We start from the raw sequence: 16,925 nt of genomic DNA, 5'->3' as shown, positions 1-16,925 counted from the left end.
CTTTTTAGCTTTGCAAAACTCACAAATAGCAAGTAGGTCAACTGTGGTCAGGTTGTACATGCACTTTTTAAATAAAATATAAAAGAAGCTGCATCTGAAAATTTATTAAATTTTATTTATATTATATTAGATGGTATGTTGTCATATATTCAGACCGTCCTTTAATTTAATTTAATTTAATTTAATTTAATTTAATTTAATTTAATTTAATTTAATTTAATTTAATTTAATTTAATTTAATTTAATTTAATTTAATTTAATTTAATTTAATTTAATTTAATTTAATTTAATTTAGTTTAATGTTTCATTTTTTAAATTGAACTAAATTTGTGACACAGTTTTACATTTTTTGCTTAATTTTTATAGTTAAATTGTTGGCGATCACTGATGTGCTCTGTTAAATAATTTTTCTGGCATAACATATATTTAGGTTAGTGGAATTAAATAAAAAAGTTTTTTTTATTTGTTTTTATTTAGAAGTAGTACAACTAAAAACACACAATAAAGTAATGTACAAAAAGGTAGTGCATAGATGCATTTTGCTAAATCTTAACTTTCAATTTGTGACTCATTCATTTGATTAATGAATTACTTATTTGTTAATAGAATTTTTTGTAACCTATTAAAATGAATCAGCCTTCACTTAGTAGCTAATTCATCGCACGAGTTCAGGCTTACGAAAATGTACGATTTTAAAAAGATGCGTGCCACCCACCCCCTTCGTACTAAATTGTTAGAATGAGAATTGGCCACTAGACATTTAATGGATCATGGCCTGCATTTATGCATTCAGTGTAAGCTGCACGATGAATCATTAAAAGATCAGGATCTAAACACCCACGCAACGTAAATTATAAACGATGGTGATTTGCATATGTTTATTAATCCTAAGAGATTCAGTCTTTAGCCTTTTGAGTTAGTTATGAAGTTACAAACAGTGAAATAACACTAGTTACTCCGTTAAACACTAGAAGTACTGGGATAACAGTTTATAGTTTAAGATGGTCAAGATTAAAATCACAGTCATGTGCATTTAACACAGCTCAAAAAGTTGCATCAGCAATTACATTATTTAACCAATAGGTGGTGAAAATCAGCCATCAAAAAATATGCCACTGAATAATTCTTCAAAAATTATCCATCTATCATTGAAACATGAAGTTTTATGAGTGAATAACTGAATAAATGAATAAATGAGTGAATAAACTGAATTTATACACTAAATATACATTTAGGTTATCAGCAACAGTAGTAGTAACAGTGAATTTTTCACAGTACTGAATATTTTACCATTTATTTTTTTTCAGCTGATTATTTCTTCATTTTATTTTTAATAAAATACAGGTTCTATGTTCGGTTTGTTTAAACCAAAAGTTTCTTGCAGTGCTGTTTTTGTAATAAATTAAAAACTAATTACATTTGTCTCCTCCCCTTTTGGTCCAATCCGTGACTAAAAAACTATAATGTGATTCGAACAAATGGGAGATTTGTAATTCGTTACACCACTATTAGGCACTAAATCAAAAAGTTATGAATTGCCGTGAGCTTGTGTGTGAATTCTCTTAGATTGCGCCACTGGAAAGCATGTCTTGCCCTTTTAAAAGCAACAGTATACTTCATTGGCAAATAGTGAATTCATTATCTGTTAAACATTAACTCTACATTAATAAACATTAGTAAGCAGTTTATAACTGCAGCTACAAATGCTGTCATGACTTATAAACACATTTATAATGTGATTAATAATGTACTTTCATACTTTGTTAATATTTTATTTTTCATTACTAAATTAAGTATTGCATTATTTACAAACCAGTTATTTAAGCATAGTTGGTTGTTTTTTAATATAATGATATAATATATAGTTATCTAACATATAATAATAGTTAATTTGTATGTTAATAAATGCTTTATTAACTCAACTTCATCCAGTTTTGTTACCTGAAGTGAGGACTATTCATGCTTTATAAATTCTAAACAGGAAAAAAGAACATAAACAACATTATTCATTCCTATCCGTTTGAAGATGCACAAATGAAACTGTATCAAATGAAAAATAGATTTTTGCAACCGTATCTAAAATAAAATTACCGTACATTTTAAACATTGAATCTTATTATATTGTTCAATTATTATATTGTTGTTGTTTTATCTAATTTTATGTCATATTTTGACACTCCTGTTATTCAGCAATGTTTAAATTTTACAGTAATTTTACTTTTTAGATAAGATTGCAAATATGTATTGTTCATTTGATACTGAGCCTTTAATTGTCATTTATAAGGGTTTTATAAAGCATAAATAGTCCTCACTTTAGATTAGGTCACAAAACTGCATGAAGTTGAGTTAATAAAGCATTTAATAACATACATTGTAACCATTATGCCTGAATAATAGGATATATAAACGTTGTTTTCAATAGTTTATTGATCATTTACTAACTCATTCTAAATGATCTTAAAAACCTCTAACTACTCTTAAATACAAATGGTTTGTAAATAATGCAATACTTAATTTAGTATTAAAATCAACCAGTCACTAATTATGAAAGTACAGTTATTAAGCGCATTATAAATGTGGTTATAGGTCAATAATAGAGTATTTGTAGCTGCAGTTATAAACTGTTACTAATGTTTTTTTAATGTAGAGTTAATGCTTAACAAATAATGAATTCACTGTTTGCTAATGCTTAATAAATGATTCATATTGTGTAGTTATTGTAAAGTGTTACTGAATGCTGTAGTTAATCCTCAGCCCAGGTTTGTACTTCTTTATTTTGGTCTCTTTCTTCTTTCTCTATGTCAGTTTGTTGATGACCTCACATTCTCATTACCTCCTCTGTTTGTTCAAGCAGTAAAATGCTGAGGTCATATCAGGGTAGGCCCACTTTTACTGGATGGAGGAAGAGGGAAAAAAACTGGACAAATGTGCCAAGACCTCATTTTAATTGAACCTGAAGCACATGTTGCAAGTATGTGCAATATGTCCCAGATGTTTAAGCCAGGCCTACTTTTCAGCTCTTCCTTAGTCTCCACTAGGAAGCTATTAGCTGGATAACCTTTGCCCCAGGGGCTAAATGGGGTATTACATGGCAGGCACCTGTTTTGCATTGGAATAGGGACCTCTTGCAGGCATAGCTCGAGCCAAGACATGTGTTCTTACTTAACAAACTGCTTCGTGATAGTTAAAAGTGTCTTTCTTCAGACCCGCTGCAGATATTAGTCAATTACTCTTAATGAAAGTCCAAAGTCAAGGCTAATTGATGGAGACGGCTCAGTTGTTTTGCCCAAGTAGGCAATTGGTTTCAAAACAAGGCAAAAGGGAGAGAGAACAATCTGCTGAAAGCTAGGCTAGTGCAAGCGACTCTGTAAAAGAGTTTTAAAATGAAACTTTATGGCTATGAAATGAAATCAGTATTGTTGAAGCTGCTTCGAAAACCGGAATTTAAAGATATTTATAGGGTTAGTTTACCCACAAAAATGTAAATTAGGTAATTAATTACTCACCCTTAGGTCGTTGTAGTCTCTTAAGACCTTCATTCATCTTTTGAATACATGTTAAGATACTTTGGATGAAATCTAAGTGCTCTCTGACCCTTCATAAACGTAAAGGTGTTAAGACAATTAAAGTCCAGAAAGTTAACAACACTTATCTTGATGTCAAGTACATCAAAACACAGGTCATAAATGCAAATTGATTTGATGTCAGTTGACTACAAGATAGTCATTTAATCAAGTTTGGATGTGTTTTTGATGCTGATGTAAGATGTCAATTTGATTTTGTTTTGACATCAAGGTAGTTTACGTAAACTATAGGTATATAAAATCAAGTGTAAATTTGGAATTTGAAATTGAATCTTTCAGATGAACAAAACTTCTTATATTATAATAGTTTTTGTGTCATTATTCTGGTGGTCAAATGGGCATTGATGTGTTGATGTCAAAAGGACATCAAGGTTTTGACTTCAAATTGACTTGCAATTTTATTCATGCTTGATGTCAATTTGGTGTTGTTTTGACATCAAGGTACTCACTATGAAAAGAGTTTGGTATCCATACCTGTCATACCTGTCCCATATTTTACAATTCTATCCCGCTGATCATCGTGAAGGCATTTTTCCACATTTCTCCCATATTTTTTTATCTTTCTGTGAAGGGTGGCAATAAACATTAAAGAGCTGATCCTAACTATACGCAACTCACACCGCTGAAGCACCAGGCGACGCCCTTAAATGTAAATCTGTTCTGTGCTTTCATTTTAATTAGAAAATGAGAGATTTGTTCGCTCTTTAATCATAATGTTTCAATTATACAGTGAAGAAAGGGTTAATGGGATTTAATAACTTGATTCTATTTGTTTATAATAGCTAATAATTTGAATAGGCTAAACCGTTTGCTAATTCATTAGCAGCTTTTTCTAATGTATACTTTTTTATTATATCCTGTGTAAATAATAATAAAAATACATTACTGACAATTTCAACTGTTTATTTACAATGAAACAGCTCCAAAACATATTTAGTATTGTTTTTATTTATTTATTAAAAAAATATTTATTTATTTATTTTCTGGTGGGGGGGAGGGGGGGGGGGGGTATTATGCCTTTTTTTTACATCCCAATTTTGAGAGGTCTGGGCATCAGATTAGTGTTTGTGTTAACTACAGATAGCTTGCATGTTGCGTTGCTGACTCTAATAGCGATGAATCATACTGTCCATGGTAAACCTGCACCCTGATCTGATGTGGAAGACAAAGGCGAAAAAAAAAGTTTCTGGCCCACAAAAGTATTCTTGGAGCTTTGTTTGATTAAAGTTCAACAATTTAAGTCACATGGAATGTTTTTGACAATTTTTTGATGCTTCCTTTCCTGGACATGAACGTCTCTGGGCCATTGATGAATATGAAGGAAGAGAGACCTCTCAGATTTCCTCTAAAATATCTTAATTTGCGTTCCAAAGATGAGCGAAAGTCTCAGGGATTTAGGAATGACATGATGGTGAGTAATTAATAAAGATTCACATCAAGATTTACACATAAATTAAGAATACATTCAGGTTGTACAGTAGGTAGATACAGCAGTGCAAGCTTTGAATGAGAACTCATAACTTTAGGTAGCAGATATGCCAACTTATTCTACTAACCCTAACCTAAGGGTCTACATACATATACTGTTACACTAATGAGAGTTAGCTCATCTAATGCTGCAATCATAAAAAGGGGACCAAAAAAAAGCATAACCAAAATGTTTACTCCAAGAAATGAAATTGAAAATGAGAGTATACAGTCGAGAGAAAAAAAATAAATCCACAGTTTTTCCACTTAATTATTGTTAGCAATTAACAACGCTATTTACCTGAGTACAATTTCACTGAATCATTTTAATTAATGCCAGCCATTTTGTATTGCCTCACATTTTTTAAGCATTCAGGAGTGCCCTGAGCACAACCGCGACCTCTTTGATATCTCTGCTTCTTCAAAGTGCAAAAATTCCAGTTAGCGGGCCTGCGAATGTGGAGAGGAGCGATCTCCTGCTGTGACTTTCAGCTTGATGTCAGTAGAAAATAAAAAGTAATTTCTGAGCTGGGTAGATTATAAATTATGAAACAAGTAATTAAAAAAAAAAAAAACATACACCAATAAATGGATCACAACAAGAACTGAAGTTAATTTAATTTATTAGCCTAACAAGAGCACCAATTTTTGTGTTTTTCTCAACTTATACACTCTCAGAAATAAAGGTACGCAAGCTGTCACTGGGGTGGTACCTTTTCAAAAGGTACACATCTGTACTTAAAGGGTCCATATTGGTACCTCGAAAGTATATATTAGTGCCTACAAATTTTAAGAGGAACACTTTTGTACTTTTAAGGTACTAATATATACACTTAAGCTATTAATATGGACCTTTTAGGTAAAAATGTGTACCTTTTGAAAAGGTACCACCCCAGTGACAGCTTGCGTACCTTTATTTCTGAGAGTGTATGGTTACATCAACTTTAAAAGCCATGTGCTTGCACCGCACTTCTGCTTTTCTCTTTGCCAGGCTTGTGCCAGTGTGCGTGCATGTGTACATGTGTGTGTTTACAGTGCTGAATAGCTCTCTAGAGATCTCACCGACTCCACCAAATTCATCAGCAAACCCGGCAATAACAGCCAAAATATTTTAACACCTGCTCCGCCAAACACATGTAAACACACAGGCAGAATGGCAGGTAATTATCCAGGTGATAATGAATGTGCCTCACATTGTTAAACCTCTCTCAGATATGCTAGCATGGAATTAAGGAGCAGCGTCGGGTGCGCTATGATAACATGCTCTGCTTGTGCCACAGCTGCCTCGCATTTGTGTCTGATCACCCGCTTCCCCACAGAAAGTTTTGAATTTTCACTATTTTTATGCATGTAATCTTCACTTGTCATAGAGCAGATGCTGGAAGCATAGTCGTTCTTTCTCTTTTAGTGTTTGAGATGAACTGTGGCAATGATTTCAATGGAATTGTTTAGTAAAAATGGTAATTTTGTCCTTATTTACAGTACTCATTATAAACCTGTTGGCCTTTCTTCTGTGAGGCACAAAAGGTGTTTTTTATATGCATTTACAGTTAATTATGACAGTTAATTACAGTGAATTAGGCACACTTCATAAAAGTATCATAAAATGTATATAAATGGTTCCTATTATGCTTTGCAATGTAATGTACGCCTTTCTGAAGCTTCGCAAAAATTGATCCCAGACCATTTTGTAAATGCCCCATTTTTTTGGGTGGAAGCAGAAACCACAGTTTTTATGTGTCTCTTTAAATGCAAATGAGCTGCTGCTCACACCCCTTTTCTATAATAGGGTTGAGCCTTTACAGACTCTGTTTCTGTTTTGCCACTGTCACACTAGAGTTTGAGCATGCAAAATTCTTTTCTACGGTGCTACGAAAAGGGGCGGGATTAAACAAGATGATAAGACATTTAAAAAAGTGAGCGATTGGTTCATATTTTCAATTTCTGTCCAGAGAGGTCATGTTTTGATGTTCAATTGGTCTCACACAGTCACATGATGCGTTTTCGCAGGTCAGAGTTCACCAAGCTTGAACTGTGCAAAGCAGCGAACTGTGAAACTTGTCGCACGAGCTTACGTTTCCAGTCTTGCTGCATTCACATACGTATAAATGGAAGTCTGTGTTGCGAAAAGTCCAGTGTGACTGCGTTTTAACTTTTACAATAAGCAAAATTTAGCATGTTTAGTGAGTTTAAACTCCTATATTTTGTTTTTTGAATGTTTTGATATTTTTCACACATAAATAAAGGCAACAGACAGCACTTATGTAAGTATTATTAAACAAAACTGCCTTCCACATCAGCTGTCAAATACACATAAGGTCATGCTAACACGTAAACATCACATTATGTATGTTATGCGTGTGAACGTAAACTGCTGGAGAAGAAATAACATGCTTATTAGTATTGTATTAAATTTGAAAGTGCAAACAAGCATAAAAGGACCCATTTAATTAAGCTTTCTGAAGCAATATCCAAGTAGATTTGTGTAAGCAATTAAGTCACAATTTGGTGATAATCTTGACAAAAATGTTCAGCAAAATTTACAGGCAGTGTCAGGAATTAAAGGCGTTGTCTATAATGTATCAGCTTTTGACAAAGACATTATTTCTTGTAGGAAATGTGGCCTAAAATTTCACAGAATTGCAAGAAATGTAAACACACTTAAATTCATGATTTGAACTGATTGCGATTTTTCAGAAAAAAATTGCCTCAAAAGTATGAATTGTTCATAAACCAGACATAGCAGCTACTTTGAGTATATTAAGGACAATTTGTCACGATTTTCATTAACAACAATATACATTTAAAATGTTTCTTAAATTAGCCTATTGTATTGCTTTAGAAAACATAAATATTGTGCAAAAATCGCTGTTATGTTGCTGTTTTTTTTTCAAGAATCATCAGTTTGAACTAATTTTAATTTCAAGGGATGAGCAGCCTGGACATTTTTTTTTTTTTGCAAATATATAATTTTGTGCACCATTAAAGACCATTAAATAAGATAAAATAAATTAATTAATTAATAAATAAATAAAGTTGATGTCAGAATTATTAGTCCTCCTGAATTATTAGCCCCCTTTATATTTTTTCCTCCCAATTTCTGTTTAACGGAAACAACTCATTTCTAATAACTAATTTCATTTATCTTTTTTCACGATAACAGTACATTTATTTAACCAGATATTTTTTGAAGATACTAGTATTCAGCTTAAAGTAACATTTAAAGGCATAACTAGGTTAATTATGGTTTGTTATGTAGACAATCCAAATATTGCTTAAGGGGGGGGGGGGGGGGGGGGGGTAATAATATTGACCTTAAAAAAGTTTTTAAAAAAAATAAAAACTGCTTTTATTCTAGCGGAAATAAAACAAATAAGACTTTCTCCAGAAGAAAAAAAAATTAAAGGAACTACTGTGAAAAATTCCTTGCTCTGTTAAAAATCATTTGGAAAATATAACAAAAAAAAAGGAGGGCTAATAAGTTTGACTTAAACGTTATCCATATAACTTTCTATCACACGTGCTAATTGAAGGTGTACATCAATTTTAGTGATGTCATCAAAACCAAAGTTATGGTGTCATGTGTCGCCGGAGTTACGATGGGATAATCAGTGCTAGGTAGTTCTCGGTCTGAGAATCCGCCAGGATGATATCGCTAGTGTCTCCAGGGAGCGCAAGAGAGAGGGTGAAAGAGTGCTGAGATTAGGAGTGTACGCATGGCTGGGCACTGGAGTAATGGTCCTACACACACACACAGAGCCCGAGGAGGAGCCGCCCCAGATAAGATACACACTGCAATCATGTCATGCTCACAGGCTTACCACAACTCACGCACGCCTCCTTACATGCCCAACAGCTGTTAGGAAGTGTGCACGACTCTGCTGCCTGCTCGACTGGATATTAAAGATGGCATGTAAGCGTATGCTGTATGTCTTATAAATAAACAAGCATTCAATATGTATGTGAAGCAAAACAGTGGCAGAGAAGGAGAGAAAAAGCAGGAAGTTGTTCATTGTCAGAATGAAGGGCTCTGTTTTTTTGTGTATTAATAACACTCAGTGTTGGTTTAATGTTAGACATATTAAATAATGTGAAGATATGTGATGAGTGACCAATATGTTGCAAGCTGTTGCATAAAGTGTGATAGTTTGTTTTAAATAAACAACATTGTAAGCTATTGACCTTATTCTTCATGTATAAAGCAGAGCCACCATTGGATTTCTTTTGGCTTGAGACTTCTGGTCTCATTCATTCCTATTGACTTTTAAAACAGTTTCTTATGCTGCTTGGTATTGCAAATAGATCTTTTCGTATTATATTATTCTACTTTGTATATATAGTCATGAACACACTTGTTTGTAGTCCAAGAAGTTTGACCGTTTTCTGCCGTTTATGATCCAATCCAGACTCATTCTGATTATGTACCCCTATATATATTTCTGGAGAATGCCAAATATGTCCCAGGAGCAACGTTTTTTTTGCAGTTCCAGTCGCCTAGAGGCCGCTGTCTTATTCAGATTCCCGCCTGCTGTTCTCACAGAAATCCACCAGAAGCTGCTGTTGACTGACTGAATTACTGACTGACCGACTGATAACCCCACCCCCTTTCCTAAACCCAACCAATAGTGTTTTCAAAAGCACTGATTGACCTGTTCACCCCCTTCTTGAAACCCAACCGACAGTTTTAAAAAGCAATTCGGAAAAAAAAAAAAAGCCCTCACCTGATTTTTACCACATTTTCAAATTTGACCACACTCTCATCATAATTACTTGTTTATTTTCTTTTTTTTAGTTTGTGTTTTTGTCTTACCTGCTTTCTGGAACTGTTTTTCACAAGACTCGATCCCCGTTGTCGGTCAACTCCTCTCTGCATCTCAAGTCCGCCAACTTATATGTCGAGCTACCGAACAAACTGGTAACAGCGGGAAAGCCGTTAACATGGAAGTAAGCAAAAAAGGAAGTGAAAAAGGAACGGCATCATACCGCCTCACAGCGTTCGTTTTAAAGATGAAATGCAGCCATACGTCAGCCATGCAGCTCTGGCTACATAATTCGCGACCTCCAGAAATTTATATAGGCCTATACATTTACAGAATGAAAATTATTTCAGAATGTTATTATTATTCCTACTCATTTCTCCAATAGCCAACTGAATTGTAAGTTCCAAAACAATCGCAAAAAGACAAGCACACTTCAGTATGTCAGAATAAGGTCAATTCAGGTATAAAATCAGGGGTTGAGGAGCTGCTAAGATTTAATGTGTTTAATCAGTTTACTAAACTAAAATATAATAGTCAAGTCACCTTAGACAAAGTTAATTCAGCTCATTAATACAGTTATGTCATTGAGATATATTTTGTTAAGACACAAAACCGGGTAACAGACTTTTTTAGTTGACTCAGTAACTAAAAAAAAATATTTACAGTGAGGGGGATGCTTTATTTACATGATCACACATATATTGTTATTCAAATTCTGTGCATTTTTGAGATATTTGAACATTACCGTTTTTGCATCTTAGGTAGCAAAAAAATACACAGGGGATCATTTATTTTTATTAAACAGAAGTCCATAAGAAGAATAAGAAAATAAATATTTGTGATAAATATGTTATAGTTATTTTGATCACTATAATGAATTGTTTGCTGAAAATTTTACTCTCAGGACCACAAAACCAATCATAAGTGTATTTTTTAAACAGAGATAGCTAAATAAACAAGCTTTCCATTGATGTTTTGGTCACACTTTATTTTGATGGTCCGTTTGTTGAATTTTGGTTACATTGCAACTAATTCTTATTAGATTATAAGTAGACTGTTAGGTTGGGGTTAGGGTTAGGGTTAGTGTAAGTTGACATGTACTTGCAAAGTTTCTTATAGTCAGTTGAATGTCTGTTAAAAGAGCAGTTGGTTACATTGCAACTAATTCTTATTAGATTATAAGTAGACTGTTAGGTTGGGGTTAGGGTTAGGGTTAGTGTAAGTTGACATGTACTTGCAAAGTTTCTTATAGTCAGTTGAATGTCTGTTAAAAGAGCAGTATCAACAGATATTACACAGACAGTCTGGTAATACTTAAATGGACCATCAAAATAAAGTGTTGCCGATTTTTTGTTGGATATGAAAATATTCAGCTCAGAACTATTTAAAAATCTGATAGCTGAGGGTTTAAAAATTGAAATACTGAGAAAAGCACTTTTAAAGTTGTCCAAAGGAAGTGCCTAACAAATAATTATTTTTACTCACAGTTGCAATCAAGATTTTTACTGAATGTTCAAATATTCTTGCAAATATACCCATGCTGGTTTTGTTGCCCAGGGGTATAAATAAATAAATAAAAAAGAAATAAAATCACCCCCCCCCCCCCAAAAAAAAAACTCTGAACAGGAGTGAACTGGTTTTCATTGGTTTTAAACTCTGTTAATATTTGAAAGTCATCTATTGCAGTGTTTCTCAACCTCGTTCCTGGAGGAACACCAGCTCTGCACATTTTCCATGTTTCCTTAACCTTCCTGTGGTGTTCGGGTCAAATTTGTCTTACTTTTACACTCATAAATATTGTGTTGTACATCTGATTGCCTCAAGGCCTTATGATATCATCCACACTATGCATTTGGACAAATAAAAGTGATGATCACCTCTTTCATTGAATTGTGAGTGTTATAATCAACTGTACACCTGTGGTGTTCCCGGTCAAAAGTGACTGCCATAGGAAATGAATGGGTATCCAGACTATATTCAACCATCAAACAGAAAACATTCCCACACACACCACCCCAACTCACTCACTCACTCACTCACTCACTCACTCACTCACTCACTCACTCACTCACACACACATTTCAGACTGAACAATGTCTTTTGTGGGTACACATCTCTTTCCTGTGCTTATGCGATCCTGCCCGGTTACCTCCATGACATTGCATGTTTATTTTGTAATACATTTTCACTGCACTTATTTTATGTCTAATTTTATAAATTGATGTGAAACACTAGTTTGAGACATTGTTCACAGCTAAAGAACATTAAAATAAAAATTTGGTGGTGAAAAATGCCTTCTGAGCTATTTAAGAGCAGTTAAAATAGACTGATCAATTTTGACCGGGAACACTAAAGTAAGGGGCGGAAGGTGAACATCACAGGAGGGTTAAGCAAACACACCTGATTCAGATCATGAGCTTATTAGCAGAGACAGAAAGACCTGTCATGGGTGTGACAGACAAAAGAGACATCCAAAACATGCAATTCTGGTAGTCCTCTATGAACGTGGTTGAGAAACACTGATCTAGTGTTTCCCAGGCTTAAACAGTTGCCGAGAAACCTGACCATATAGCCAAGATCCAGGTGCACATAGGGAATGCAGATCTATTGTATGGTATATGTAGTTTATTTATATACACGTTAATGGAAACCATCTTGTGAACAAAACGTGTAAAAAAGAGCAATAGTAGATATATATCATTACAAAAAGCAAAGTAAAAGTATTGTAAATTATCTTGTTCACTGAGGTTTATTCTTACATACTCTCTCCACCACACCAAAGCCACTTTAGCAGGGAGAAACATAAGCTAACCTTTCCGTGCTGTGAAATGCTGACAATCTGATCCCGATTCATGCACATTTACGTCCGCTAGAATCTAGCATTACAAGCGAGCTTTATCTGTAGATAACACACGGAGGGTTAAAGCCAGCCGAGCAGAGGCAGGGGGTTGATCTGGGCGATAGCTACATGGCAGTATGTAATTGGACTAAAGAGTGTGCTAGGGATTATTTTTATTACTTTGAAAAACTGTGACTGAAAACTTGTTCTGGGGCTATTGAGCTTGTGATACGCGATGCATATCCTCAGGTAACGTGGCTTTCTTCAGTGCTAAGGAGAATACAGAGAGAAAGCTTGTTTGTGCTTCTCTGGCTCCTTTTCTTCTCAGCGCCTCTAAAAGATGAAAAGCTTCATGCTGTAAAAGATGCTTTTGACTTTTTTTTCCCTCCATTTTCTTCTTATTTAGGGAGAGATGCTCCTAGGAACTGCATTTTAATCATGTTTGGCTAATAAAGAGAGATTAGAAAAATCCTTCACACACATTCAGGGCATTGTCTTGTTGTGTAAAATAGCTTCATTGTTTGGTTCCTCTTTTTGCCTTTACATCAGGTGGATTTTTTTCTCTCCTTCTCAAGGGTCCTAAGCCATCTTAGTAGCCATCAATGTTTTTTTTGTCTAACTATGTTCCTTTTGTAGCCCTGATTTAAAAAGATCTCAATTTATTCTGGTCCACAAGGTGCCTGGCTCAGTACCCTCCCAGGATGGCCGGCTGCCGGAAAGCCATATCCTTGCGGATATTTTGGCTTCCTGGCACTTTGAGTGGATTCGTGTGATGGTGGTAAGTGCGGTTCGTATGTCCCCGTGTCTCACTTCTATGGCTCATCGTCTGTCACGCCAAGCAGGGTTGTGTGTCGCTCCCTTTCACCTATCACTTTGTTCTCAGTTGTCACTGTTCATGTTTTTTTCTCGAAAAAACTAGCCTGGTGATCAGTGTTAGCCTTATTTTTGTTGGACTCTGGTATAGCTGGAAACTTCTTACGCTTCATAACATGGGTTGTTTGTCAGATGCTACTGCTAGGTAACCTAAATATGGAAACATGCTTGGTAGAAAGTAGTGTCTTTTGGGATTGGGTTTTTTTCCAGGGTGTCCACACCTATACCTGGAAGGTGACTTTATTCCTGCAGAGTTTAGTTTCAGCCCTGAACCATCCAATTTAAGAGGTAGATCATCTAAGAATGAACATTTACTCACTATTTACTGTCCTTCAAGTGGTTCCAAACTTTTATGAACCATTGAATTCCATAGGAGGAAAAACAGATACTATTAAAGTAAACAGTTACAGGTTTCCAACATTTGTGTTTAACAAAAGAAAGAAATTCATAAAGGTTGTAAACAAGTGGAGGTCTAAGTAAGCTGGTTGAAGCTAAAATCTGCAGAATGTTGCCCTGATAGAATTTGGATTGGACACCCCCAGCTTAAACGTATTATTGTGCCTTACTATCTATGTATATAAAAGCATTCAGAGTGCTTTAGGGAATACATGCCTGTACTGTCACTAACCTCTTTCAAACCAGCCTGAATGACAGCCAATGACTGACCTAACACAGCTTACCCAATGAAGTCACCTCAGAGAAACTCATTTGCAGTACAGCTCTTGATAAAGGAACACCAAACCTGTGCTGTATAGACAAGGAAAGCAGCTTCCAAGAAGATGGTTTATGAATGAATTATGAGGGTGTATTGATGTTTGTCTGCGAAGTGGAGGAATGCCATTGCCATTTATATCCTTTTGAGAAGCGCATCCCTCAAGGAAACTTTTGAAAATGAGAATGTGTACATGCACTGACTGTAGATGGCATCTCAGCACATTCATAAGTAATAGAGAACTGAGTGACTTTTTGGAATTTCACGTGTATAATGGGACATTGGATTAAAGAGGTAAACAGTTAAACACCATAGTACGTTTTAGGCATGGGCCATGATGGTTACCTAGTCCAACAACTGACTGTCTGATTAATACCTCATTCACACTAGCAGCGATGTTGTAGCTGCTTGTTGCTTTCGGTGGTGACCTTCTGCAAATGAAGGTCTGTGTAGGTCTACAGCTACAATACAACCGGCCTCTAAGCAAGCTGAGAGAGGATCATGTGAGCTCTACTGGTGCTCCTATTGGCTGTCGCTCAAGAAAGTTGCTCTTAATTTGCATAAAGTTGAAGCATTCTCAACTTTGTTGCGTCGCTTGACATGCCCACCTGGTCACCAATGGCCGCTGTCGCTCATATAAACGGCGGTTGCCTGAAGTCGTTTACTCTCCATTGAAATGAACGGTCGCTTGTTAATTTGCCGCTGCAGTGTGAAAGTGGCTTAACAAGGACAACAAAGTTATCTTGCTTTAAAACAAATTGCCAGGGATAGGGATAGGTCATCCAATCATTGTCCCACTATAATGTATACCCTTAAGTGGTTCCAAACCTTTATGGGATTCTTTATTTTGTTGAACAGTAATGGGGATATTTTGAAGAAACTGAAAACCTGTAACCAATGACTTCCAAGGTAGGTAAAAACAAATACTTATGGTTACTGTTTTCCAGCTTTATTCAGTTTCTCCTATTGTGTTCAACAGCAGAATGTCAAAAAGGTTTGTAACAAGTAGAGAGTGAGTAAATTATGAAGAAGGTTTTGGGTTTTGGGTGAACTATCCCTTTAAAGGAATAATTATGTAATTATTTAATGATGGAAAGCACATAACTGTTTCCACCTAGTATCAACAAACATTCTGATGTCTCTGCTTTTGCAGAAGTGCTCCTCTGCAGCAGGCAAAGCCATTGAATGGACACATTCATAATACACAGCTAACAAGTAAGCCATAAAACACCCAATTGAAGGGGATGTGGATGACAACCACAACTTTGATCGTAATTTGTTTTGGTACACACAGCAAAGTATGAATACCTTATGTTGGTGTAATTTCTCATGACAGTTCCCATAAAAACCCTGTGTTTGAAGAGTAAATATTTTTAAGTGTTTGAGCATATTCGACCACATGAGCATCTACACTATTGGCTTGTTTCCACTGACTGGTACAGTACGGTATGGGTTGGTATGGGTCACCTTTATCAGGCTTGCGTTTCCACTGCTAAAAGGGTACTCTTTTCGTGGGCGTGGTGTACAACAGAAAGTTTCAGTCAACGTAATTTTTGCTTGAGAAAATGTCTACAGTTAAGCTATACGGGTCTTTCACATATCATATGAAAAGCACTTCTCACAAAACAGATGCTTTATACACATAAATACTTCTGTATAAGTGTTTATTACTAACTTTTCTATGAACACGAATTAATTATAACTGCAGATCAATGACAGTGCGAAATAGCCTAATGTAACGTCTGTAATTATATAAAAACAAATAAATAAATGCAATATATATGAACACATACAGACCCTTACAGTCTCCGATATGTTATCAATTACAGAAAAACTACATACAACATACATTTAGTCCTTATTTAGATTCAAAAACAACACGAAATATAGCCCACAGTCAGAGCAGACATCTCATCTGTGTCTTTAATCTTCAGCAGCACATGTAACCTGTTGTTAGAGAATAATTCCATCATTCCAAGTTCATTAGTCCATTCATTAGTCTAAAAGGTGATAATAATAGTTAAACATGACAATTTGTTCACGTTTGCTGAAAAAATCATTTACTCCTTTTTTTCCGGCTTCTCCTTTGCTTTTTCGTGCTTTACTCTCGCGTTTGTCTGTTTCTGACAGGATCGGGTTTCAAAAGCATGCCAAAAATCAAGCGCACTTTATTATCATCCGCTTAAGAAGTTTGTTATTTTAAATATAGATGCGCGGCTCGCGCAAGCAAGCAAAGCAAAACCGCTCACGCCTCAGACTGGCTCGTAAAAGACTACGGGGCACAGGTTAAAATCTGCTCTTCTTGTTGGCTGTTCATCAAGACGACGACAAGGATTGCTTGAGCCCGGGTCGACCATGCTCGTTATTATATGTATATATAATTCCGCTGTAAACTCTCGGCTGTGTATTTAAAACATGGCGGATTCTTTGTTTTCATTCTGGCTTGTTGTGTGAGTGAATGACGTATCTCTGTAAACCAATAGTGTTCTGCGTGTCTAGCTCTGCCTTTTGGTACCCTTTCTTGTCTTTGGTACCCTTTAGAAAGCGTGCCGAAAAAGTGGTACGGTACGGTACAATTCAGTTTGGTGCACCTTTTCATAGTGGAAATGGCCGTAAAAGCATACTGAACCGTACCGTACCACTCAGTGGAAACAGGCCAGATGAAAGCTCTTTGATTGAATGTGTTTTCA

At 35.4% G+C, this 16,925-nt stretch overlaps 1 protein-coding gene across 3 annotated transcripts in view; it reads left to right on the top strand.

Moving 5' to 3' along the window:
• The window catches only part of mctp1a (multiple C2 domains, transmembrane 1a), a 336,941-nt gene that overhangs the window by 281,238 nt on the left and 38,778 nt on the right, over window positions 1-16,925 (top strand). For 2 of the 3 annotated variants that reach the window (XM_056458475.1, XM_056458477.1), the window contains exon 18: window positions 13,327-13,428. The exons of the other annotated variant lie outside the window; for it this stretch is intronic. In XM_056458475.1, coding sequence (XP_056314450.1) covers window positions 13,327-13,428 — 102 coding nt within the window. The remainder of the gene's footprint in view (window positions 1-13,326; window positions 13,429-16,925) is intronic. 3 annotated transcript variants of the gene reach the window in all.

Source organism: Danio aesculapii, chromosome 5 (assembly GCF_903798145.1).
Source record: "Danio aesculapii chromosome 5, fDanAes4.1, whole genome shotgun sequence".
Taxonomy (NCBI): Eukaryota; Metazoa; Chordata; class Actinopteri; order Cypriniformes; family Danionidae; genus Danio; species Danio aesculapii.
This window is presented reverse-complemented; position numbering and strand designations above follow the sequence as displayed.